General features: G+C 50.2%; 2 protein-coding genes and 2 long non-coding RNA genes across 5 annotated transcripts in view; 2 read left to right on the forward strand and 2 right to left on the reverse strand.

Moving 5' to 3' along the window:
- Nucleotides 1-237: 237 nt before the first annotated feature.
- On the reverse strand, nucleotides 238-15,900 carry LOC131279812 (uncharacterized). The gene is made up of 3 exons (XR_009187277.1): nucleotides 15,835-15,900; nucleotides 2,503-2,626; nucleotides 238-505 (listed from the first exon to the last, which is right to left on the reverse strand). It is a non-coding gene; the product is annotated as an uncharacterized lncRNA (long non-coding RNA).
- On the reverse strand, nucleotides 2,624-14,467 carry LOC131279813 (uncharacterized). The gene is made up of 3 exons (XR_009187278.2): nucleotides 14,388-14,467; nucleotides 9,400-9,558; nucleotides 2,624-2,737 (listed from the first exon to the last, which is right to left on the reverse strand). It is a non-coding gene; the product is annotated as an uncharacterized lncRNA (long non-coding RNA).
- On the forward strand, nucleotides 14,024-21,837 carry PAQR7 (progestin and adipoQ receptor family member 7). Of its 2 annotated transcripts, XM_004450515.5 has the most exons (3): nucleotides 14,026-14,106; nucleotides 16,053-16,185; nucleotides 19,879-21,837. In XM_004450515.5, the coding sequence occupies exon 3, from the start codon at nucleotides 19,901-19,903 to the stop codon at nucleotides 20,945-20,947; it is 1,047 nt and encodes a 348-aa protein (XP_004450572.1). In that variant the 5' UTR covers nucleotides 14,026-14,106; nucleotides 16,053-16,185; nucleotides 19,879-19,900; the 3' UTR covers nucleotides 20,948-21,837. The 2 variants fall into 2 exon arrangements, with proteins under 2 accessions (XP_004450573.1, XP_004450572.1); XM_004450516.5 differs by lacking the exon at nucleotides 16,053-16,185 and having other exon boundaries at nucleotides 14,024-14,106.
- Nucleotides 21,838-24,611: 2,774 nt separating this feature from the next.
- AUNIP (aurora kinase A and ninein interacting protein) overlaps nucleotides 24,612-24,962 on the forward strand; it is a 51,083-nt gene continuing 50,732 nt past the window's right edge. The window contains exon 1 of the mRNA XM_058304077.2: nucleotides 24,612-24,793. Coding sequence (XP_058160060.1) covers nucleotides 24,716-24,793 — 78 coding nt within the window. The 5' untranslated portion in view covers nucleotides 24,612-24,715. The remainder of the gene's footprint in view (nucleotides 24,794-24,962) is intronic.

A 24,962-nucleotide genomic window follows, 5' to 3' on the forward strand; every position in this document is an offset into this window, starting at 1 on the left:
CCCCGTCTTCTCTGATCTTACCCCATCTCTCCTCCCACTGCCGTCCTCGACCTGTCAGCCAGGGCTCTGCTTCTGTGCCCTCTGATGGGCTCGCAGAGGTTACCTCTCAGCAGCAAGGCCTTCCCTATTTCCTCACCCGCCTTCATTTTCCTCCAGGGAATTCATATAGACACAGTCTCTTTCCCCTACGTTCTAGTTTGCTGAAGTTGCTCAAGCAGATACCATAAAATGGGTTGGCTGTAAGCCATGGGAATTTATTGGTTTACAAGCTTACAGTTTCAAGGCCGAGTAAATGTCCAGATCAAGGTATCATCAGGTGATGGTGCTATCTCCCGGCTGCCTGTGAACCCGGGCTCCTCTGTATGTGGCAAGGCACGTGGTGGCATCTGCTGGGTTCTCCCTTCTCTTCCCGGTTTCGTTGCTTTCAGCTTCTTGCTTCACTGGCTTTCTCTCTTTGAATTTCATTTTCTCATAAAGGACTCCAGTGAGAAGATTAAGACCCACCCTGTATGAGGTGGATCACATCTTAAGATCCTATACACCAAAAGGTCCTGCTTACAAGGGGTCCATTCCCACAGGAAGGAACTAACTCTAAGGGCACCCTTTTCTGGGGTCTATAACAGCTTGAAACCATCACATTCTTCTAGAAGATATGCTTAAAGAGGGTGGAGACTGTGTCTGTACTGGTCATACCTCTGGAATAGGGCCCAGTGAGTACTTATGGAAGGAAGGAGTCCTGATCCCCTGCTAGCCCTGGGTGGCCTGTAGCCGTTGCCCCCCTCCCCCTGCCCGGCCTTGGCCATGATCTCTGTCTCTAGCTCCATGATGGACATTTCCACTTGGAAGCTGAGAGGACAGCCACGCTCCCTGGGCTGGGTTGGGCTAGATGGGCTGAGGAGAAATTTCCACCCAACCAGGTCTGTCAGTGTAAATGGAGTGGCCCGGAACTCGGGAGGGGTGAGGCTGCTTGTGAACATCTGTGGCTGCCCCTCAGCCTGGGCTCTGGGAGTGCAGTGTCTGTTTACAGACCTATAGGTTGGGCACTCCCTCTGGGCTTTTCTCACTAGGGGACCAGTCTGTTGGGGCATCCTGAAAAGCTGGAGCCATGAGGATCTTTGACTATCATCAAGTTCAATCGAAACCAAGGCCCAGAGAGGGGAAGCAATTTGTCCAAGGTCACACAGAAATCAGTGACAAAGCGTGGACTTAGACTCACTATGCTGGCCTGGATTTTTTCCATTCCTCATTCTTTCCATTCCCCCTTACTCCTGCCCCTTCTGTCCTGCCTCCCTCTGCCACAAGTGCCTACGTTGGACCAGTCCAGTACCTCAGGCCCTGAGTTTCCTGCCCTAGAACCTCAGGCTTCCTGAGCCTCTGTTGCTGCGACCTCCTCTTTCAGATCTCCAGAGTTGCCTGTGCCTCCTTACCAAACCCCTGTCCTAGCTGCAAACTTTCCTACACCTTAGCATCCCCAGAGTAGTTTTGTTTTTCAATAAAATTTTTAAAATTAAAGTTAATAGATCACATAGAACGTTACATTAAAAAATAAGAGGGCAGCGGGCTTGGCCCCGTGATTAGGGCATCCGTCCACCACATGGGAGGTCCACGGTTCAAACCCCAGGCCTCCTTGACCCATGTGAAGCTGGCCCATGCGCAGTGCTGATGTGCACAAAGAGTGCTGTGCCACATAGGGGTGTCCCCCGCGTAGGGGAGCCCCACGCGCAGGGAGTGCACCCCATAAGGAGAGCCGCCCAGCGCGAAAGAAAGTGCAGCCTGCCCAGGAATGGCACCGCACACACGGAGAGCTGACACAACAAGATGACACAGCAAGAAGAAACACAGATTCCAGTGCCGCTGACAACAACAGAAGCGAATAAAGAAGCAGCAAGTGGACACAGAGAACAGACAACCGGGGTAGGGGGGGAAGGGGAGAGAAATAAATTAAAAAACAAAACAAAACAAAAAACCATAAGAGGATCCCATATAACCCACACCCCACTCCCCCACCTCCATCATTTTTGTAAATTATATTTTTTTGAAGATACACACATCACAAAAAAGGTTACATTATAAAAAACATAAGAGGTTCCCAAATACCCCCCATCCCCCCACCCCGCTCCTCCCACACTAACAACTTCCCACATCATTGTGGCACACTCATCGCACTTGGCAAACACATTTTGGAGCACTGCTGCACCACATGGATACTCTGTAGTTCACACTCTCCCCCGGTACATTCAGTGGGTTATGGCAGGATATAAATGTCCAGCATCTGACCCTGCAATATCATTTAAGACAACTCCAAAGTCCCAAAAGTGTCCCCTCATCATATCTCTTCTTCCCACTCTCTGTGTAACTACTGTGGCCACTTTCTCCCTGTCAATGATACAATTTCTTCTATTAGTAGTCACTAAAGTTTTATAGCAGAATATCAGTAAGTCCTCTCTAATCCATATTTTATTCCTCCATTCTGTGGTCCCTGGGATGGTGATGTCCACTCACCTCTATATTGAGAGGGTGCTTAGATTTTACATGGATGATGGATACAATTCTCCTGCTTGCAGTTGTAGGCACTCTCATTTCCCTGGTGTGGTGATTGACCATCTTCACCTCTCGGTTAGCTCTCCTGCATAAGTCCAACGAACCAGAGAGTAGGAGATGCAACTCTGCTAAGTCTCAGGGCCTAGCTGGCACATGGACAGTCCAGAGATTTGAGTCTCCTGGGTATACACCAATGCTAGCACCAAACAAAGGTTCATTAAAAGTGACAGAAGAGGCATGTGTAGAAAGGTCACATCTGAATCCAACTCTATCACACTTGGGGACACAAATTCCAAAGTAGGGCCCACTGACATGGTACTGAGCTCCAGAGTAATCTGCCATGACTATATTCCTGTGGGTCTCTATAACCCTCAGGAGAACCAGTACCTGGGGTTGTATCCACTTTGGCTGTTTCTGGGGTCCTCCTGAGGAGTAGGTAAGCGTGACCCCTCTGATGACCTCCTGACTCTTTTTTGAAGACTCTTAGCCATATAAATCATTTGACTTTTCTATTTCTCCCCTTTTATTCAAGGTCAAAAAGCAGTTTTAACATATGATCCTACATGTGAACTGAGGTATTCTGCTGGTCTGAGTTGACCCTTTCATTCAAGGTCTTTTTCTATTTACATCACCAGCTGGTGCTTGCTAGTAATCCCTCAGTGCCAGGGAGGCTCATCCCTGGGAGTCATGTCCCACACTGGGGGGAATGTAATGCATTTACATGCTGAGTTTGGCTTAGAGAGATGGCACATTTGAGCAACATGGAGGTTCTTAAGAGGTAACTCTTAGGCACCCTGCAGCTCTAGGCCTAGTTCATATTTCAGGCACACAGGGCCATACAAATAGTCATCAGTATCAAGGGCTCATTGTTGGAAAATCCTTCTTTGTTGGTCTTTGCCATGGCACTTGGGGGATGGTTGCTGTTTCATTGTGGAATGTGATAGAGCTCCCCTGGCTAGGAACTCAGCACTCCTCAGTTGTAGTTTGTAACTCTTATCTAAACATTTTTATGTACCCTATATACATACCCTGGAGAACTTCCTCCCAACCATGTGCCCCGCCTTCAATAACATCCCACACCAATGTTCCTCCCCTGCCTCTCTGAGGTCCAAAACTTCTTCAACAATGAAGCCTAATATATTGCCAAATTCAATTAATAGGAAAATGAAATATAGTGATGGGTTTAAAGACTAGAAGTATACATACTAATTTAGAAATACTAAGATAAAGTAAAAATAAATTGGTGTATTAATAAAAATGAACAATATTATAAAGATTTATTTTTAACATTTTGCCTTTCATCACTGTAATAGGTGTTTCCCTGTACATACAGGCGCGAGGCACTTTCTTTCATTTCTTCCTCTGTGTCTACATCTCTTGCTTTTAAAAAACTTTTTTTTTCTAATTTTTACTTTTGTCTTCAAAAAAGTTTTAGATCATAGTAATTCACATGTGCAATATAGGGGACTCCCACATATCCAATATCAAACCTTTTCTCCATTCCCCAACAATGATCTTCTTACATGTCCATGTTACATTTGCTGTAGCTGATGTACAGATTTTGAAACATGGCTTTTAAACATATTTCCATTTTGGTTTACATTATGGTTTATATTTTAGACTTTATAAATTTCTAAATTTTTAGTTTCCTGATGTTTTACATTATGGTTTACATTTTAGCTTATAGACTTGTATACATTTTTGGTGTACATTAACATGTCCTATATATATCATACATGATCTTGTGGAGCACTTCCATTGCCCCCAGTTGCCCTGCTTCCATCTATTCTTTACCTCTCCCCTCCCCTCGGGGCCCACAGTGACAATCAGTCTTCACTACCTGAGGGACCAGATTTACAGATACTTGCAACAATGCTGAGGGCTTGACATACTAGACTGCCCTAACCCATTGGGAGCCACCGATTCTCTTGAGGGACACAATTCTCCATTTGGGAACATCGGGTCTTCCCAGGATGTGGGTACATCTTCACACAATGCCCAGGTTGCTCCCCATACCAATTAAATCAGAATGTTTGAGGGTGGTATCTAGGCATCAGCATTTTAAAAAATAATCTCTGGGAGCAGATGTAGCTCAAGTGGTTGAGTGCCCGCCTCCCATGACAGGGTCCTGGGTTCAATCTCTGGTACCTCCTGAAAAATAATGATAATCATCTCTGGGTGATTCCATTGGCAATTTCTTGAAGCCTTGAATAATGGCATCTCCTCCTCTACCTCCCTGGCCCCAGGGCTGCAGATTGCCTGGTGATTTTTTCCCCCAAATCTATGTTCTAGACTCATGGGCCTGGGCCGCAGAAGGTCAGGCCCTGGCTGAACAATTCTATTTCTCTCCTGCTCCTCCCTGTGCCCAACCCTGGGCCTCCAGTCTGTAGATTGCCTGGTCTGACCTGTCTCACCATTACCAGGTACTCACTAAATATTTGCTGTTGGTGGTGGCAACGACCTTGCGGCTGATGAACTGTCTGGCCAAGAGATCCTTGACGTGGGAGAAAGAGAAGGGCTTTGGGGTCAGGCAGAGTTGGATTCTAATAGCAGCTAGGTCTTCTTGCTGTTTGGGCCTCAGTTTACGCATTGTGAAATAGGGGGTGAGGTGGGGCTAGTAAAAATGCCTACTTTGCAGTTTATTGTATGGATCAGACATGCTACATAATTTATGTACAGGACCTGCAAACCACGAGCTCTGGAAGCCACTGCCCTTGCTCTGTTTTCATGGGTGGGAGGTAGGATCTCTAGGAAGGAGGTGCCCAAGAGAGACTGGAGGTGAAAAAAGGGTGCAGAAACCAAGGGTGGAGGCCATAAGGGGTCAGCCAGAGAGCGCGGCCACCCTACCTGGGAATGCTCTCCCAGGTGGGGAGTCCTCCTGGGAACCCACAGAAGTGCCTTGCTGGGGGCAGAATCAGCATTTGATCATCTGCTGTGCCCTGAGGTGGGGTGCCTTATTACAAGGGCACCAAAGAAGACCTTTTCCACCCTTGAGGCCTTCCTCCTCCTGTGGCTCAAGCTCGGGGGGAGCCAGCCTGGGGGAGAGCGAGGTGTGGAAATGAGGAAGCTGATGTGAGCCTCCACCCTCACTGCCTCACCCCCCGCCTTTCTCACCTATTTCCCATTTAGACTGACTAGAAGATGAAAATTTTGATAGCAAACAAGACGAGACTTTTTAAAACCTAGAAAATGAGATGCACCTGTACATGCAAGAGGGCAAAGCTCCAGGGACATCTGAGACAAGGGCAGAAGGGGTCTTCAGAGGAGTTAAAGGGCCCCGAGCAGCCTTGGCAAGGTCCTTTTATTCTCTCGGCCTCAGTTTCTCTAGCTGTGACATGCCTCTGTTTAGGAAGGGCCCCTCTCGACTTGCCAGTCTGTAAAATGAACTGAGGCCTGTCGTTTCTGAGCTGAAATATGGAAGTTACCCAAGCCTGAGTCTAAGACAAATGCTAGCAAGCCTCAGGCAGCCAGTCTAAAGTCAGGCGGTGAGTCTGAAAAGTGTTCTCCGTAGAGTGTATTAGTCAGGTTCTCCAGGAAAACAGAAGCAAGAGGATTTATATTTATATTCATATTTATGCAAATATCAAAAAGTTTATTATAGAAATTTCCACAGCTGTGGAAATTGGCAAGTCCAAATTCTGTGAGGGCTGCAGTTTGGATACTCTGACAAAGGTGTAGTTGAAATCCCTAGGAGATGCTGACTGACTGAAGTAGAGGCAGGAATTCTTCTTTCTTACTTCTGAACTGCTCAGTTCTGCCTATAAGGCCTCCACTGATTGAATGAGGACACACAATCAGCGTGGATATAATCCGCTAACTATACACGCAAATCCATCTACAAAATATCCCCATAGTAAAAGTCGAGGTAGTGCCTGCTTGACCAAACAACTGGACGCCATAACCTAGCCTAGTTGACCTGTGAAGTTAACCGTGACAGTGAGGAAATAAAAACAATTTAATTTGCTGTTTAAAGATGTTGATTAGGGAAGCGGATTTGGCTCAACTGATAGAGCGTCCGCCTACCACATGGGAGGTCCAGGGTTCAAACCCAGAGCCTCCTGACCCACGTGGTGAGCTGGCCCACGCTCAGTGCTGATATGCACAAGGAGTGCCCTGCCACGCAGGGGTGTCCCCCATGTAGGGGAGCCCCACGTGCAAGGAGAGCCGCCCCGTGCAAAAGAAGTGCAGCCTGCCCAGGAGTGGCACTGCACACATGGAGAGCGGATGCGGCAAGATGATGCAACAAAAAGAGACACAGATTCCTGGTGCTACTGACAAGAATACAAACGGACACAGAAGAACACACAGCGAATGGACACAGAGAGCAGACAACTAGGGGTGGGGAAGGGGAAGGGGAGAGAAATAAATAAAATCTTAAAAAAAAAGATGTCGATTAATAGTTTTAGTGATGTATAATTTACAAACCATAAAATTCATCATGTTAAGTGTACACTTTACTGATTTTTTAAAGTAAATTTACAGGGTTGTGCAACCATCACTACACTATAATCTCAGAACATTCTAGTCACCCCAAAGAGATCCCTTATGCCCATTTTCACATTTCGATTCCCATCCCCAGCCTTAGGCAACCACTAATCTAGTTCGTCTCTATAGATTTGCCTTTTTTGGACATTCGGATCAATGGATCTGGCTTCTCTCACTTAGCATAATGTTTCTGCATTCAGCCATGCTGTAGCATGCTGTGGTTCATTCCTTTTTATTGGTGAGTGGCAGTCTATTGTTTGGGTAGGCCACTTTCTGTTAATTCATTCTCCAGTTGATGGATATTTGGGTTGTTTCCACATTTTGACTGTTATGAATAATATTATGAATAATGCTGCTATGATCATTTATGTACAGGTCTCTGTGTAGGTGTGTGCTTTCACTTTTCTTGGATAGATTTCTAGGGGTGGGATTGTATGGTAAATTTATCTTTACCTTTTTAAGAAACTCCCAGTTTTCCAAAGTGGCCACATCATTGTACATTGAACATTCTTACTAGAAGTGTACAAAGGTTACAATTTCTTCACAGCCTCAAAAATACTTGTTATTACATCTTTTTTATTATAGCCATCCTAGTGGGTGTGAAGTAGGATCTCACTGTGGTTTTGTTTTGCATTTCCCTAATGACTAATAATGTTGAGTATCTTTTCATGTGCTTATTGGCCATTTGTATATCTTCTTTGGTGAACTATCTAGTTAACCCTTTTGCCCATTTTAAAATTGGGTTATTTATCTATTGAATTTATATATATTTTAGATAAGAGTCCTTTATCAGACATATGACTTGTAAATGTTTTCTCCAGTCTGTGGCTTGTCTTTTTGGAGTTAATTTGCCATAAATGCAAGAGTTTAATTCTGAACTCTGAATTCTGTTCTATTGCTCTATGTGTTTATTCTTATGCCCATACCACCTTGTCTTGGTTAAGAAGCACTATATAGCACATTTTGAAATCAGGAAGTATAAGTCTTCCAACTTTGATCTTCGTTTTCAAAATTGTTTTGGCTATTTTGGGTCCTTTGCATTTTCATATACATTTTTTTTTTAAGATTTATTTTTATTTACTTATTTATTTATTTCTCTCCCTTCCCCCCCCTCCCCTCAGTTGTCTGCTTTCTGTGTCCATTCGCTGTGTGCTCTTCTGCGACTGCTTCCATCCTTATCAGCAGCACCGGGAATATGTGTCTCTTTTTGTTGCGTCATCTTGTTGTGTCAGCTCTCCATGTGTGCGGCGCCATTCTTGGGCAGGCTGCACTTTCTTTCGCGCTGGGCGGCCCTCCTTATGGGGTACACTCCTTGCAATGGGGCTCCCCTACGCGGGGGACACCCATGTGTGGCACAGCACTCCTTGTGCACATCAGCACTGCACATGGGCCAGCTCCACATGGGTCAAGGAGGCCCAGCGTTTGAACCGTGGACCTCCCATGTGGTAGGCGGACGCCCTATCCATTGGGCCAAGTCCGCTTCCCTCATATACATTTTAAGAGTAACTTGTCAATTTGTACAGAAAAAAAAAAATCTGCTGAGATTTTGATAGAGATTGCATTGAATATATAGGTTAATTTGGAGAGAATTGCCATCTTAACAGATTGGATCTTTTAATCTGTGAATATGGATTGTCTCTCCATTTACTTAGATTCTTTTAAAATTTCTTCCACCAATATTTGTAGTTGTCTGTGTATAATTCTTGTACTACTTTTGTTAAACTTATTCTTAAGATTTTATTCTTTTTGATATGATTATGTGCAATGTTTTTAAAAAATATTTATTTCTCCTCCCCTCCACCTGTTTTTGCTCACTGTCTGCTCTCTTGTCTGTTCATTGTGCGTGTCTGCTCATCTTTTTTTTATTTATTTCTCTCCCCCCCACCACCAGTTGTCTGTTCTCTGTGTCTATTTGCTGCGTGTTCTTCTTTGTCCACTTCTGTTACTGTCAGCAGCACGGGAATCTGTGTTTCTTTTTGTTGTGTCATTTTGTTATGTCAGCTCTCCATGTGTGCAGCGCCATTCCTGGGCAGGCTCCACTTTCTTTTGCACTGCGCGGCTCTCCTTATGGGGCGCACTCCTTGCAAGTAGGGCTCCCCTACGTGGGGACACCTCTGCGTGGCACGGCACTCCTTGCGCGCATCAGCACTACGCCTGGGCCAGCTCCACACAGGCCAAGGAGGCCCAGACTTTGAACCGCTGACCTCTCATGTGGTAGACGAACGCCCTAACCACTGGGCCAAGTCTGCTTCCCCTCGTCTTCTTTTAGAAGGCACTGGGAACCGAACCCAGGACCTCCTACATGGGAGGGAGACACCCAATCGTTTGAGCCACATCTGCTCACTGCTTATTGAGTCTCTTGTTGTGTCTCACCTTTGTGTCTCCTCGTTGCGTTAGCTTGCCATGCCAGCTCACTGTTTTGTTTGTCTTCTTTAGGAGACACTGGAAACTGAACCCTGGACCTCCCATGTGGGAGGTGGGCACCCAACAGCTTAAGCCATATCCGTTTCCCAATGCAATGTTATTTTAATACTGAAAGAAAAGGGGAAAGAAGAGAAAATAAAAACACCCTCAATTTGCAACATTTGAGATAGGATTGAGCAAATTATGGTCTGTTCTACTGACGGGATATTCTGCAGCTATTAAAAACAATTGTTATGTGTTTCCCCCAGAAAGATCACTCTGATCACATGGGACCATGGAGAATGCTGAGGGCAGGAAATTCATCTCCTTTTTCCTAGGACTAAACAGAGGGCCTGGCACAGACTGGATGGTCAGTGTGTGACCACTAAGGCAGTCCTCCAAATAGTTTCTCCTCCTCAGGGTGGGATTGCACTTCCTCATTCCCTTGAAGTTAGTTGTAGCCACGTGGCTTTCTTTAACCAATGAAACCTGAGTGGATGTCATACATGTCACTCCTGAAGCAGAAACTTTAAGAGCCAATATGTGAAGTACCACGTTCTTGAAACTTCTGCAGAGGCAGCTGGCAGCAGATTGGGGGCTGCTCCATCAGCCCGGGTCCTAGAGTGTGGACAACGTGGAGGGGAGCCACTGCCAAAGAACACGTGGAGTGACAAAGAAATACATCCTGATTTAAACCCCTGATACATTGGAGTTTTTTGTTACTGTGGCATACCCTAGTTTACCCTGACGACTACCTGGGTGTATTAGTCAAGGTTCTCTAGGGAAATAGAACTGATAGGAGATACCTGTAAATAGTATGAGATTTTATAAAATTGTCTCATGTGACCGCGGGGACGCACAAGTCCAAATTCTGCAGCGCAGGCTGCAAACCAGGAACTCTGATGAAGGTCCTTGATGAGTTCCCAGGAGACACTGGCTCTCTGAAGAAGAGATGGCATTTCTCTCTCTGAATGCTGAAATCACTTCCCCTTTTAAGGCCTTCAACTGATGAGCACTCATTGCTGAGGGCACTCTCCTTAGTTGATTACATAGTTACACAGATGTAACCAGACATCTGTGCAATCAACTCACTGATGGTTAAAGTCCATGAAATCCCCTTGTATTACACCGACCCAGCTTGCTTGACCAGACAAGTTGGCACCGTTACCTGGCCGAGTTGACATATTAGCTTAACCATTACCATGGGTAAATATTTATTGAAGAAATGAATGTAACAAAAGAGCAGAACCTTAAACTCTCTGTCTTCTCTGATTAAAACTATGAAAAACAATGGCTAAATATGGGTAGTAACCTTATGAGAACGAGGGAATTAAAGCTGGCTGGAGTGTTAGAGGGGGGATTGTGCGTAGATTATTTCTCTTTTAAATGTTTTAAATGGATTTTCAGCTTCACTCATAAAAAAGAGAAATGTGAAGTAAAAGGACATTGAGATTCCATTTTTCACCTATCAGATTGGTAAAGACTGTTCTCTTGGCAAGGGGAACAAGCACCATAATACACTGTTGATTAGGGAAAGAGGCACTCAGTCATGACTTGGGGAGTGTAAATTAACCCAACCCAAGAAGAACAATTTGGCACTATATATATCAAAATCCCCCTTGACCTAATAATTGTACTTCTAGGACTTCATTTTATAAATATCCTTGCACACAGGTGGTATGACATGGGTGCAAAGTCCTTCATTACATCACTGTTTACAAGCAAAAGACTGGAAACAATTTAAATCAGTGAAGAGTTCTCTGCAGGCTCATGCAGGACTTGCACTTAGAAGACCCCATGCTTGGTTTAATGCTCTACTGTCACCATCATGAAATTCTTTTTTTTTTTTTTTAAATGAGGGCCTGCATTTTCATTTTGCCCTGGGCCTCACAAATTACGCAGCCTGTTCCAGGCAGAAGGAACATCAAGTGCCAATGTTATGAGGTGGCAAAGTGTTGGCATCTTTGAGTCTAGAGTAGGCAAGGAGGGCATGGGGGCTCTCTCTTTCTGTCCTATGTGCTTCCCACCTTCTCCCACTCTTTCCCCTCCAGGGCTGTCACCGGAGGGAGGCAGGGAGGTTGCTGAGTCAGGAAAGCTCTTACTGAACTGGCACGGCCTTGAGCTGGTAACGACGTTCTCCAGGCTTGGCAGGCGCTTAAAGTCAACTTTTTCTTGTTTGGGGAGGGCTGTCCTGGATTTGTTGGCCTTGTTTTTTTTTTTTTTTTTTTTAAAGATTTATTTATTTATTTAATTTCCCCCCCTCCCCTGGTTGTCTGTTCTTGGTGTCTATTTGCTGCGTCTTGTTTCTTTGTCCGCTTCTGTTGTTGTCAGCGGCACGGGAAGTGTGGGCGGTGCCATTCCTGGGCAGGCTGCTCTTTCTTTTCACGCTGGGCGGCTCTCCTCACATGCGCACTCCTTGCGCGTGGGGCTCCCCCACGCGGGGGACACCCTTGCGTGGCACGGCACTCCTTGCGCGCATCAGCGCTGCGCATGGCCAGCTCCACACGGGTCAAGGAGGCCCGGGGCTTGAACCGCGGACCTCCCATATGGTAGACGGACGCCCTAACCACTGGGCCAAAGTCCGTTCCCATGTTGGCCTTGTTTCCCTCCAGAGCAGAACCTGAGACAGAGCCGTCCAGGTAGTTTGTTTGGGAATTGATCCAAGGCAGCAGAAGGAAGGAGAGAGGAGAGTGAGACAGGGAAAGTGGGTAAGCCACTTGAGGCCGCTGCTTTTCGGAAGCCTGACATGCAGTTGGCAGGCCGCCGCGGGTTTTCTTCCTTTAGACAGGAGGCTGGAGCTTTATCCACTGGCTTCAATTCTCCCCTGGGTGAGGACAGCACCGGTGTGTTACCTGCCTGCATTTCTAGTCTGCACCTAAGCCAGCAGGCTATGTGGGCTCCCACAGTTTCAGAGAGCCCACTGGCGGATGCTGGGGAGGTGGCTGTGGTCAGCACACTAAGTCAGCATTTAGTCAGCAGTTACTACATACCAAGCACTGTAAATACTTTACATGTATTACTTCATCTCCTCCTCCTGCCAATCCTATGTAGCAGATATTATTACCCTGTTTTAGAGTCAAGAGACTGATGTCCAGAGAGATTTACCTCACTGGCCCAGGGTGACACTGCTGCTAAGTGGGAGGGCTAAGATGTGAACCCAGGAGAAAACACCCATGTGCGTCCCTGCTTTGCCGCCTCCAGTGAAGGCCTGACTTTATTTAGGGGAGGAGAAGACGCTGAGGACATCTCGGGCATCTCACCTTTACTCTCTCTCTGCTTCTGCAGACGCCCTTCCTGACCGTCTCCCAGCACTGAGCCTGACTTCTGAGGCCTTTTGACTCTTTTCAAGGCGCTTGCTTTACGCCTGCCCAGGAACCCAGTTTCCCTGGAGACCCTCCTCCTCGTCCCTGGACCTGGTAGAGCAGCCAGATGATGCTCGGGTTCCCCGACAGGTGCCCTTTCCAGGGCGCTGAGCTGAAAGCTCGACAGGGGTCTGGGCTCCTGGAGCAGTGGAATCATCCGGCCCCATCCAGGCGGCCAAGACTCTGGCAGACTGCCCAGCCTGAGCTGGGGGAGGCAGGGAACTGGGGCCCTCTGCTGCCCCTGGGGCTGCCCTGCCTGGGCTGGAGCCCATCTGCCCCTTCACCTGGGGAAAGGACGGGGCCAGGAAGGGAGTGTCCTGGCCTCAGCAGCTTCACTCCTTCACAGGAGTCCAGCTTGGCCCCAGGGCCTGCCTGTTACTGGGTGGCCTGGGGCAGTGGCAGCCTCCGGAGCCTGTTTCCTCATCCACAAACTGAGTTAATGACAGAACCCCCTCACAGGGCTTTGCAACTGGCCTGGCATATGGCAAGTGCTCCTAAAGGGTCTGCCGCCATTACTTTAATTAATTAATTATATCATTCAGTTCTCAAACATTATATCTACAGCCAAATATCATAGATAAGTGGCTACTCTCCTCCAAGCACGTCTGGATGGTCTTGCCAGAGCCTGAATTCGTCTGGAGCTGTGTGACCTGGGACACACCTTTTCTCCCCTCTGGGCCTCAGTGTTTCTCTCCATAAAATGGGGGCCATCACACCCTGCTCAGCAGGAGTGCCTGAGGCTCAAGAGTTCTGTGTCACCTCAGCTCTCCATTTTGCAAAGTGGGTTAATAAAGTCCTTGCCCCGCTGGTGGGAGCTTGAGCAAGACACTGGTGCCTCGGGGTGGAGCCGGGGCACCCCAGGCCGAGAAGTGAAGGGGGGAAGGGCAGGCTTATCTAGGCCAGAAGCAGCTGTGTGGGGGCAGGGGCCCTGGCTCTAACTGGGAAACGTCCTCCCCCTGCCACTCGGCAACCCCCCGCTGCCGCCTCCCAGGCCACCAGGCCCAGAACCTGGAGCCCGGGGTTCCAGCGCGCGCAGGTGGGAACCGCGCTGGGGTCCCGCGGCCCCCGGACAGGCGCCACCACCCCTGCTCTCCCCACTCCAGTTCTCTGTCTGCACAGTGTCCCCGGGAACCCCCGAGGCTGTGCCGCCTCCGCGGGCAACACTTGTTAGTGGAGGTGGGGGGGGCGGGGGGGGCGCTGCCCCGCCTCCGGCCCTGGGCGGGGCCGCGGCCCTTCCGCCCCGCGGGCTGCGGGCTGAGCGCACGGCGGCGCCGCGCAGCTTCCCGCCGCTCTGCTCGGGCTGGGGCCGCCTCAGGTTTGCTGGGGAAGGGGGCGCGCGGGGCTGGAGGCCCGACGTGGGGCGCGGCGGGGCGCGGGTGCGGGGCTCCGCGCGGGGCTGGGGGCGGGGCGCGCGGGGCGAGGAGTTGGAGGGCTAGCTGGGGAGCGTCGCTGGGGCGGGAGCCCTGGGGGGGGCTGGAGGGAAGCCCAGCTGAGGGGGAGAGGAGCAGGAAGGAGGGGGCACAGGAGAGGAGAGCACCCCGAGGAGAGCGGGAGGAGGAAGGGCGGGGAGGGGGAGTCTGGGAGCGAGGGGGGTACCTTGGCGTGGGAGGTCGAGGATGAAGGGTGAGGCACCCAGTCCGGGGAAGAGGGCGGGAAGGGCGCTTCTGGGGTGGGTGTGAGAGCAGGAGGGGAGGGGAGCCGGGCTGGGGAAAGCGGAAGCTGCAGAAGGGGAGGGGAGTGGAGGGGGAGCCCGTGTGTGAGGGAAGGGAGCGGAGGGGGAGAGCTGGGCGGGGAGGCAGTGGCGTCCTGGAGGAGGACAGGGAGGGCTCTCCCTGCCACCCCTAGAGGAGGAAACTAGATGAGAACCTGGGGCAAGGAGCTGTGTGGGTGCCGGGAACTGGGTGATGGGAGGGGCCCAGTTAGGGACCCTGGAACAGCTGAACTAGCGCTGCTGGGGCTTGGGAAGGGCTCTCTCTGCAAAAGCCGGGGCGGCTGAGCCCCTGGGGTGGAGAAGGGAAGGAGGTGGCCCCATGCACCCCACGGCGCTGGCCTCAAGCCTGCAGGCTTCGAGGACCCTGGTGGGATCCCCTGGCAGCCCCCAGAGGCCTGGGGAGGTGAGAGGCCAAGGGGTTTGGTGGATTCTCGGGGGCTGCTGCACCTGGTGGATGGCCCAGGGCCCAGCGTTTTGGCTCCTGTTTGATACGGACCCAGCCTTGCCTCTTGGGACTGGTGCTGCCTCTGCCCCTTGGTGGGAGGATGCCCCTCTCAGTCCTCAGTCCCCGTCCCTGTGTCCCGCCCCCGTGACCGTAGCCAGCTCAGTCGACCTGCCTGGGCCTGCTTTCCTCCCCCTGGCTCTTGCCGTTCTCAGAGCAGTTGTGAATCTACACTCCATGGAAGAGTTCCTTTAAGTTGCTTATTTCATTCTGATCATGGTTTTCATTACAAATGGAAGCCAAAAGTAGTAGGTCACCTCTCTTGGACCTGTGAGCGAGTGCCAATTTTCAGGGCCCTGTGAATCCAGAGGAATTACTCTGAATAGTCTTTGCTGACAACAATTGAATTTTTAAATCATTTCAGTGTTCTGAGAATTTCAAACACCAGTTGAATTTCCCTGGCCCCTTAAATGCACCCTCAGGGATAAGATAGACTTTTAAAAAGACACAATTAACTTCTGAGGTCCTTAACTCCAATGGAATCAGATATTGTGGTCTAAAAGAGGACTGAATTTCTACTAATAAATTTAATCTTTGCAGCAACCTATAAGGTAGATATTATTTCCATTCTACAGATGAGGATCAGAGAAGGTGAGTTACTTGCCTAAGGTCACACAGCTGGTATGTGATGGAGTCAAGATTTAAAACCTGGTTTGTCCAAATCTGAAGTCCTTCTACTTCACGAGCCTTTATAATGTCTGCTTTCTCCTTTGTTCTTTTTTTCCCTCCCATCCCTCTTCCCATTGAATAGGGGACAGAAATGAGCCCAGGTTCCCTGGAATCCATCAGTAAGACTCTGGCCACCTGGTCCAGCTCAGCTTTGGCCTCACCTTGCTGTGTGATCTTGGGTGAAGAACCACATGTGCTGCTGCTGTCAGCCAGCCCTCAGTGTCTGTCCATGAGGAGCTGAGCTTCCTCGCACAGCCGAGGCTTGGCCAGGAGGGCACCCAGTTCAGCCTGGACTTGCTCAATGTGGGTGTGGTAAGGGGGTGAAGAGGAGGGGTGTGAGGGGCTGTCTTTAGCCCCACCCTCTGGTGACATCACACAGGACACCTCATCCCTGGAAGCCCCGCCTCTAGTGACCCTCACCTGTGGAAGTGCCACCCAGTGCTTGGCATCTGGTGAATTTGCCTAGTCCCACAGCAGAAGTCATCAGCCCCAGGCTCGAGAACCCCCCCAAGGTAACCAGTGCAATTTGGGAGGCTTGGAGGGGACCCAGGGCGGTGTCCTGGGCTGGGCTGCCTGGAACAGGTAGGGCCTGGCACCCTGCTGGGCAGACCACCCAGGGGACACCCACCCTCATCCTGCTGGTGCCTGGCCCCTGTCCCCGCTCCCTCCGTCCCTCTGGATTCTGGGCTCCTTTCCATGGAGTCAGGAGATGAGAACTGAATCTGAATCAACAAGTGTATTTCGATGGATGGGGCCTCTGGCTGAGGTGTCCAGGAAATGTGGCGGCGGGGACTGTGCCATCCTGGTATGCTGCCTTCGGCTTCTGTTCTTCGAGCCCACTGAGTCTTGGAGAGGGCAGGGTTGTGAATGAGAGGAATCACCCAGGGGAGGAGGTAGCCGGGGCCGGGGCTTCACTGGTGCAGAGGAGATGGGGAGCTGCGGAAGACTGAGTTACCTGGATGAGAGTCAGCTGCTGGAAGCCTAAGCAAATAGTTTGTGAGAAGGAATCTGCTTGCCTGCGTCTAGGCCAGCATTTCTCAAAGAAGCTGTGTTACGGGAGGAAGGGCAGCAGCAGGGTGGAAAGGAGTGAGCGCCTGGGTCCAAACCCTAGCTCCAGTGCTCTCTCTGTAATCGTGGGTAAGGGCCTTAACCTCTTTGAATGTCAGTATTCTCATCAACGAAATGGGCATTATAATACCTAGCTCACAGGCTAGTTAGGAGAATGAAGTGCAACAGGGCTGTAAAGTGATGCACGTATAGTAAACATTCCATTTCAGCTGGCTTTGTCATTACCGGGAAAGCTCACATAGCTTGGCAATGTGAGTTAAATAAAGCTAAGCAGGCTTTACTGCAGTACTTCTCAAAGCCTTCAATGTGCTGATATTCCTTGGAAAGTTCTAAGAATGGACTATGGAGCATTGGTCTGAGCTTAACAGGTCACAGGGACCCGGGCACTAGGTGCCCACAGGGCACCGCGCGTTTCCTTGTGCCCTTTCTCCCTTCCGTCCTAGTGGAATGGAACCCTGGCTGGATCCCGCCTTCTGGGAAGGCTCTTCCCGCCTTTGGGCGCTGGCTTCCTCAGTGTAAAACAAGACAGCTGCCTCAGCCACCCTCAGATGCCCCCAGACGCCTGTGCTGCCCCCCTGACGTTGTGAATTGGGAAGACAAAGTTGTGGGCAAGGGAGGAAGGTGAACTGTTGAGGCCAAGGCCGGTCTCTTTGGGAGGGGAAGAAATCCTGTGTTGGCTCACCAGCCAGCAAGGTGGCCAGACGAGTGCTTGAGCTCTGGGCGGGAGTGGCCCCATTAGTCCATCAGCAAGGTCTGCTTCCCTAACCTGATACCAGGGGGACAGGACAGAAGAAGAGTCCTGTCCTGCCCCGTCCCAGTCCCCATTAAGTCCTGTGTCCCCACAGAACACATTAAGCCGGGGACCAGGGCTGACTCCAGAACTGTAACGCAGAAGCCTGTGGATGCAAATCAGGCTAGGGGTGGGGTGGGAGGTAGCATGGGGGAGGGGCAGGAAGGGCGACCGGGCCTGGGGGCTGCCTTTGCTTTGCAAGCACCCTGCTTCCAATTTAGACTGTGTGTGAACTATTTGAGTGACTTTGGGAGTGATCATGGTGCCAGAGGAGGCAGAGAATATGAATGCTTTATTTCTCCTTGAATCTCCTTGCCTCGTCCAGTGCCTGGTGCAGTGGCAGTTGCAATAAATGTGAACCAAGTTTTTGAAAGATGAACAAAAACTTGGGCACTGAGTTCAATAAGCTTGTTGAAGGGAATTTATTTGGGGGAGCAGAGTTGTCTGTTAGGTGCTAATTTTTCAAGGTATTTGAATTAGTAAATTACACAATGAATGGTGAGAACCCTGCATTAAGCAATTGGTACCAGGCACAACGTTATGTAATTAGTAGTGATTACTAGTACTTGCCACCTTGTTTTGCAAGAGGAAGTTTAGGGCAATGGTTAAGAGACCCGAATGACTTCAGATTGTGCTTCTGCCTCTTCCTAGCTAGATAGGTGGGCCAGGTACCTAACTTCTCTGTATCTCAGTTTCCTCATCTGGAAAATGGGAATAATGATAGTACCTACCTCGTAGGGTGTTATGAAGCTTTACATGAGTCCGTTAAATATAAAGTGCTTACAACAGTGCCTGGCACATAGCAAGTACTGTGTCGCTATTTCCTCTTATTTGTTTTCCTGTCTGTAACCTCTTCCAGACCATGGAGTTCGCGAAGGCAGGGGTCGAATCCTTTTCTACTCGGCCGTCCCCTGGGCCCAGCACTAAAGCACAAAAGGGGCTCAGTGTTTGCAAAATGAACGAATGAATGTGTTTTAAATACTAAATTATGTAACTCTTTATCGGTGCCTTAAGAGGTCGGGAGAAAGGGGGAGGCAGCTTATACTGGCTTTAAAGGATGTCAGTGGAGGAAAAGGAAGTTGACACAGGGTGACATTTGGGTTAGGTGGGAAGTGAGGTTGGGAGCAGGTCATGGGGACTTTGAATGTCAGTATGAGGGGATAGATTTGATTTATTTGGAATTAGCAGCCATGAGCTGCTGGTAGGGTGGTAGTGGAGGGGTTGATGGAAGGGGGCAAGGGGACTTCTGGATGGGGCCAGGACTGGGGGAAAGGGCTGTTTTTATAGGATCAGTTGTTATCTGGAAACTTTCAGGAAGAAAGTGGCTTTTTGAGTAGGATCTTGAAGGGTTTGAAGTATTATTAGGATGCTGTTATGTCCTTTATGTATTCAACAAACACTGAGTGCTAACCACGTGCTAACCACCAGTGGTTCACAAAATAATGAGTCAAACCACCTGTTCTCAATGAGCATGTAAAAAATTTAAATGCCCATAAGAAGTATTATAATGGTCAAAGGATGAGTATCTGAGGATAGGCACTCAAGTAGAAGGGTCAGCATTGGAGGTTCAGGGGCATCACAGAAGAAATGGGTTTTGAGGGATGAATAGGAGTTTACCAGTCAAAATGAGGAAACTGTCTCTGATGACGGAGCAGCTTGTGCAGAGCTATAGACATGTGAAACAGTAGGCCCAGGGGTTTGGTGAGGGTATGCCTGATTCAAAGTGCAATATGGTTGAGGAATAAGGCTGGAAAGCGTAGCAGGGACCAGATCATTCCGGGTAAAAGGTCAGTGGGAGACCCTGGCTACTGTGAAGGGGCTGAAGTTAGAGGCAGCAGGTCTGTTAGAAAGGCCATTGCTGCCACCAGATAAGCACTGATGGGGGCACAGACACAGGGGCTCAGAGAGCCTGTCGCCCTATCATGTGCTCAACATGACCAGATTTGTACTTCAGGAGAGAAAACAGCTGGGGCTGCCGTGTGGAGTCTTGACTGGAATGGGAGCAACTGAGGCAGGGAGCCCAGTGAGGAGACTGCTGCTGAAGTTTGGGTGTGGGGGTGGTGGTCATGAATTAATGTGTTCTTCAAATGTTTACTGAGCACCTACTATGTATCAGGCACTATTCTAGGAACTTGAGATACACCCGGGAACAAAGCAGACCAAGATCCTTCCTTGCTTACGAGGAGGTCAGAGCTGAGCTTCCCCTCATGTTGCTTCTGCTTGTCTTTGACCCAGTGCAGGGATAAGGCTGGAGGGGAGGGAGGGGGACCTGGGCATCCGAGCCCCACAGTGCTCCTGATGGGGGAGGACTCCAGGCCACTGACCCTGCTCTGGCCTTTTTCCTCAGCTCCCTGCCCGGGCCCACAGCCATGGCCATGGCAGTGGCCCAGAAGCTTAGCCACCTCCTGCCCAGCTTGCGGCTGTTCCCCCAGGAACCTCAGCTGCCTGTGCAGCCAGAGCCTATCTTCACGGTGGACCGAGCCGAAGTGCCACCCATCTTCTGGAAACCTTACATCTATGCGGGCTACCGGCCGCTGCACCGGACCTGGCGCTTCTACTTCCGCACCCTGTTCCAGCAGCACAACGAGGCGGTGAACGTGTGGACCCATCTGTTGGCAGCCCTGGTGCTGCTGCTGAGGCTGGCCGTCTTTGTGGGTACCGTGGACTTCTGGGGAGACCCACATGCCCTGCCCCTCTTCATTATCGTCCTTGCCTCCTTCACCTACCTCTCCCTCAGTGCCTTGGCTCACTTGCTGCAGGCCAAGTCTGAGTTTTGGCATTACAGCTTCTTCTTCCTGGACTACGTGGGCGTGGCCGTGTACCAGTTTGGCAGTGCCCTGGCACACTTCTACTACGCCATCGAGCCTGCCTGGCATGCCCGGGTGCAGGCCATTTTCCTGCCCATGGCCGCCTTTCTCGCCTGGCTCTCCTGCACTGGCTCTTGCTACAACAAGTACATCCAGAAGCCAGGCCTGCTGGGCCGCACTTGCCAGGAGGTGCCCTCGGCGTTGGCCTACGCGCTAGACATCAGCCCCGTGGTGCACCGCATCTTTGTGTCCCCCGACCCTGTCACAGACGACCCGGCCCTCCTCTACCATAAGTGCCAGGTCGTCTTCTTCCTGCTGGCTGCTGCTTTCTTCTCGGCCTTCCTGCCTGAGCGCTGGTTCCCCGGCAGCTGCCACGTCTTTGGGCAGGGCCACCAGCTCTTCCATGTCTTCCTGGTGCTGTGTACGCTGGCTCAGCTGGAGGCCGTGGCGCTGGACTATGAGGCCCGGCGGTCCATCTATGAGCCGCTGCACACCCGCTGGCCCCACAACTTCTCCGGCCTCTTCCTGCTCACTGTGGGCAGCAGTGTCCTGACCGCGTTCCTTCTGAGCCAGCTGGTGCGGCGCAAACTTGATCGGAAGACCACATGAAGTGGGGGGGTTGGCAGTTGGGGGGGAGGGAGTTGTAGTGGGGGGCCCAGGGGCCCGGGCTTAGCTCCACACAGCAACAAGGCCTGGTGAAGTTGTCTGTGTCTGGCCTGCAGTGACTTTCTGCGCATGCCTCAGCTGCCAAGGATGGCACCGGCCAGTCCTTGGAGTTTGGGATCGACCAGGAGCTGCTGGGGTCCACTCCTGGGCCTTGCCAAGGCTCTCTGGCCTGGGAGGGGGAAGAGGTAAAGGTGCAGGCCTCCCTGCCCTTCCCCTCCATTGCTTCTCATTAGGGGTGAGGCTGGGGGCCAGCTAGAGCCTGGACCCTAGGGCAGGCTTAAACTATGTGCAGGAGCTTATCATCCCTTGAGCCCCAGCCTGGGGTATTGGAGCTCCAAACAGTCCCCAGAGGTAGAAGACTGTGCCAGGCTGAAATGGATTCCATCCAGGCCCCCACGCCTCTCCATCAGTCCCAGGCAATGAGCCCCAACCCTCTTGAGCTGGCCTCGACGTCCCCCCTACCCTTTTCCCAGTCTCCCAGTTCCCTCATTCACAATTTAGCTATCCATTTAGTGTTTCCTGGGTCTCTGCTTGGAGGCAGGCCTTAGGCTTGGCTGAGTGGATCAATGTGGGATGATGAAGTGTTTAATAGGAGGATGAATCGTCAGAGGAAGCACTGAGGAGGGGATAATCAGTGCACACCAGACCCTCAGGTTCTTGGGCTAGGAAGAGTGACTAGGAGTTTGCAGAAGAGGAAGGGTATTCCAAAGTGTGGGGTGGGGGAGATCCTGTGCAAAGGCCCAGAGGTATGGAAGGAAGAGTCCATTGAGCTAGAGCTGGGGGTGGACTGGTCCCTTATATGTCCTGGATGCAATAAAGTGACCTTGGCAACAGCTGCCTCCCTGCTTTTTCTCTCTGGTCCCAGGGAGGGGTGCTGGGATGGGCCATGCTTGCAGTTAGGTGTTGGAGGTTTTCTGGTGGAGGCTGGGGCACCCAGGAGCAGGGACAAAGTAGAGGGAGGAGAGTTCCTGTTTTATCCTTGCCAGGGGGTGGGGTCAGTACCTTGTACACATGTATTTCTGGGGGGGGGGGCAGGGGAGAGGGGCAGTCTTATTACTAAATAAGCTTTAGAAGAGTCTAAAAGGGGAAGCAGATTTGGCTCAACTGATAGAGTGTCGGCCTACCACACGGGAGGCCCAGCGTTCAAACCCAGGGCCTCCTGACCCATGTGGTGAGCTGGCCCACGCACAGTGCTGATGCGCGCAAGGAGTGCCCTGCCACACAGGGGTGTCCCCCGCATAGGGGAGTCCCATGCTCAAGGAGTGCGCCCTGTAAGGAGAGCCGCCCAGCGCGAAAAGAGCACAGCCTGCCCAGGAATGGCGCGGCACACACGGAGAGCTGATGCAGCAGGATGATCCAACAGAAAGAGAAGCAGATTGCCAGTGCCGCTGATAAGAATGCAGGCGACACAGAGGAACACACAGTGAATTGGCAGAGAGAGCAGATAATAGGGGTGGGGGGGGGGAAGGGGAGAGGAATAAATAATAAAAAAAAATAGAGACTAAAAGAATGTTTAAATATACATAATCCCACTTTATAATTTGACAAGAGTTTGCAGTTTTTGCTTTTTCTTCAAAGCTCAATTTGTATATAAATGTTAACTTCTATAACATTATCTTTATCCATAGTACACAAACAGTGTGTCTAGTGAAGGAAAATTAGCAAGTACAAGTAAATGAAAAACCCTGTGAATATCATTCTATTGCTGGAACGCTTTGGGTTTCTGGGTTCTTGGCTTCACCACAAGAAAGAATTCAGAGATGTGCCAGTTTAATGAAGCAAGTAAAAATGTTTATTGAGAAAAGAGAAAGAGGTAAGGTATGCACCTGAGACATGGGTGTGGGTGTGCGACAGGGTGAGACGCCAGGTTTAGGAGGCTGGGAAAGAGTTTATTGAGAAACTGAGCGTGGGGCCTCCTCCAGGCAGAGAGGCAATGCGCCCCCAGGTAGGCCTTTCCAAGGCCTTTCCTTCTCCCCTTTCCCCGTATCAAGGAGGAACCGCAGCTCTTTCCTGCCCTGATTGGTTGCCTGTCTAGCTTCACCTGTTAGCTTTCCGCGACCCAATAGGGAGGCCTTACCAGTTTCAAATGGGACCTGTGACCAGGGTCTTGGGGGCTTTTCAGCGGTAGCAGTTGCAGCTCTGTTCTCAAGCAGCGGCCTTCCCTCGGGGTTTCGAGGAGGCAGTTGGCGTGGGCGTGGGGTGCCTCAGTGGCTCTGTTCTGACCAGCTGTCTTCCCTCCTTTCCTCTACTAACCTGCCTCAATTCCATTCCTAAAATAGCCAGGGTGCCTTTTGGTAAATATATATAGCACACCATGGAGATTATGGTTAAGATAGGTGGGATGCCAGCAATTTTTGCATTTCAAGGGGTGCTCAAAATTTCAAGTTCCTTCACAAACTTTACCTCCCTTGATTCTCAGTGAAGGGACGCCTGTTAGAATGTCAACTCCAAATTTTTCAGCTTTCATTTTATTTAATGTTTTTGAAATCCTCTCCCATGTGACTTTGTAGATATGTTTAGAGCAGTAAAGAAAATTTTATTAGAAAAATAATTCATAAACTTGAATGCTGGACAACCATTTAGTATAACAGTATAACTATTTAGTATAGTATAATAATTTAGTATAAAAAAACCATTTAGTATAATAATGTTGAGCACTCCAGCTTTGCAATCTGCAGACGTGAGCCTTGGGTCCAACCCTTCCATTTGGGATGATTATGAGAATTCAAGAAAGTCCTGAGCCCTGGGGTAGTTATATCTGTTAGAGGTTTGCAATAATTAACAAGCTGTATCTCAGTTTCCCCTGATATGCATTGGGAAAAAGGTAAATGCCCTCCCGGTCTGAAGGCTGGCACTTTCCCACAGGTTAAACAAAGGAACCCTGTAGAGACAGGAGTAAAGGGAGATAGAGATCTTCACTATTTGCATGGCAGAGGGAGGTGGAGGTCTTTACTACCTCTACCTGCAAATCAGAGGGAGACAGAAACCTTCACATTTACATATCAGAGGAAATAAAGAAATCCTTTAACACCCTACCGATCAAAAGAAACATTTACTCCTGCAGCATTTCAAGAGACCATAAACTCCCTAGACATTATCAGGAAAATTTTCACTTCTAAAGCTTCCTATTGGTCCCTGTACCTCACGCGGACCCTCAACCCCCTCCCACTATCATTCCCCCACCTAAGAATGTACAGTATAAACTTAAATTCCTCCCTTCCAGGAGTGGATTGAAGTCTGTTCTTCAAGACAAGAGCTTCTCAATAAATTCTTTTTTGTCTATAGTCATATCAGTCTCTGTTTCCCAGTAAGCGCCATATTTTCTCAATATTTTCTCTAATATTGTTAACAATATTAACAATAAGAAAGTGCAAATTCTTTGTATAATGTCGAGAGTCCTTTCACACAGCAGTTTCCAGAATATACCTACTGAATGACAAGGTAAGAAAGACCAAGAACCCTCTGGTAAACGTTAACGCGCACCACACACTGGAGGGGAAGCCACGCTGGTTTGAAGAGCTCCGCGGCGAAGGTTCCCCCCCCGCCCCTGAAGGGGCGGGGCCGACGCCGGGGGCGGGGCCTGCGTCGTGGCGGTCGCGTCGTGGCCACGCCCCCGGCGTTGGCGCGGGATCCAAAAGTCGCGGGGCTGAGTTGAGGCGATTCCCTGAGGCTCCTGTGGCCTTCCGAGCCCTGGCTCGGGATTCAGCCGTCATGAGGCGGAGAGGCCCCGAGGAGGAGGCCTGCGGCGTGTGGCTGGACACGGCGGCGCTGAAGAGGCGCAAAGTCCAGGTGGGAGCGAGGCGGCTTGGAGGGGCCTGGGGGAGGGGAATAGGGGCTCGAGGCGTTGGAAGGAGCATTTTTTTTGGGCGGGAGCGGGACCGAAGGTGGTGGCGGTAACGATGGGTGACGAGGAAAGGAACGGCTCTGGGAATTCAGAGGTTAGAGGAACTGGGGTCTG

Source organism: Dasypus novemcinctus, chromosome 9, assembly GCF_030445035.2.
Source record: "Dasypus novemcinctus isolate mDasNov1 chromosome 9, mDasNov1.1.hap2, whole genome shotgun sequence".
NCBI classification, from domain to species: Eukaryota; Metazoa; Chordata; class Mammalia; order Cingulata; family Dasypodidae; genus Dasypus; species Dasypus novemcinctus.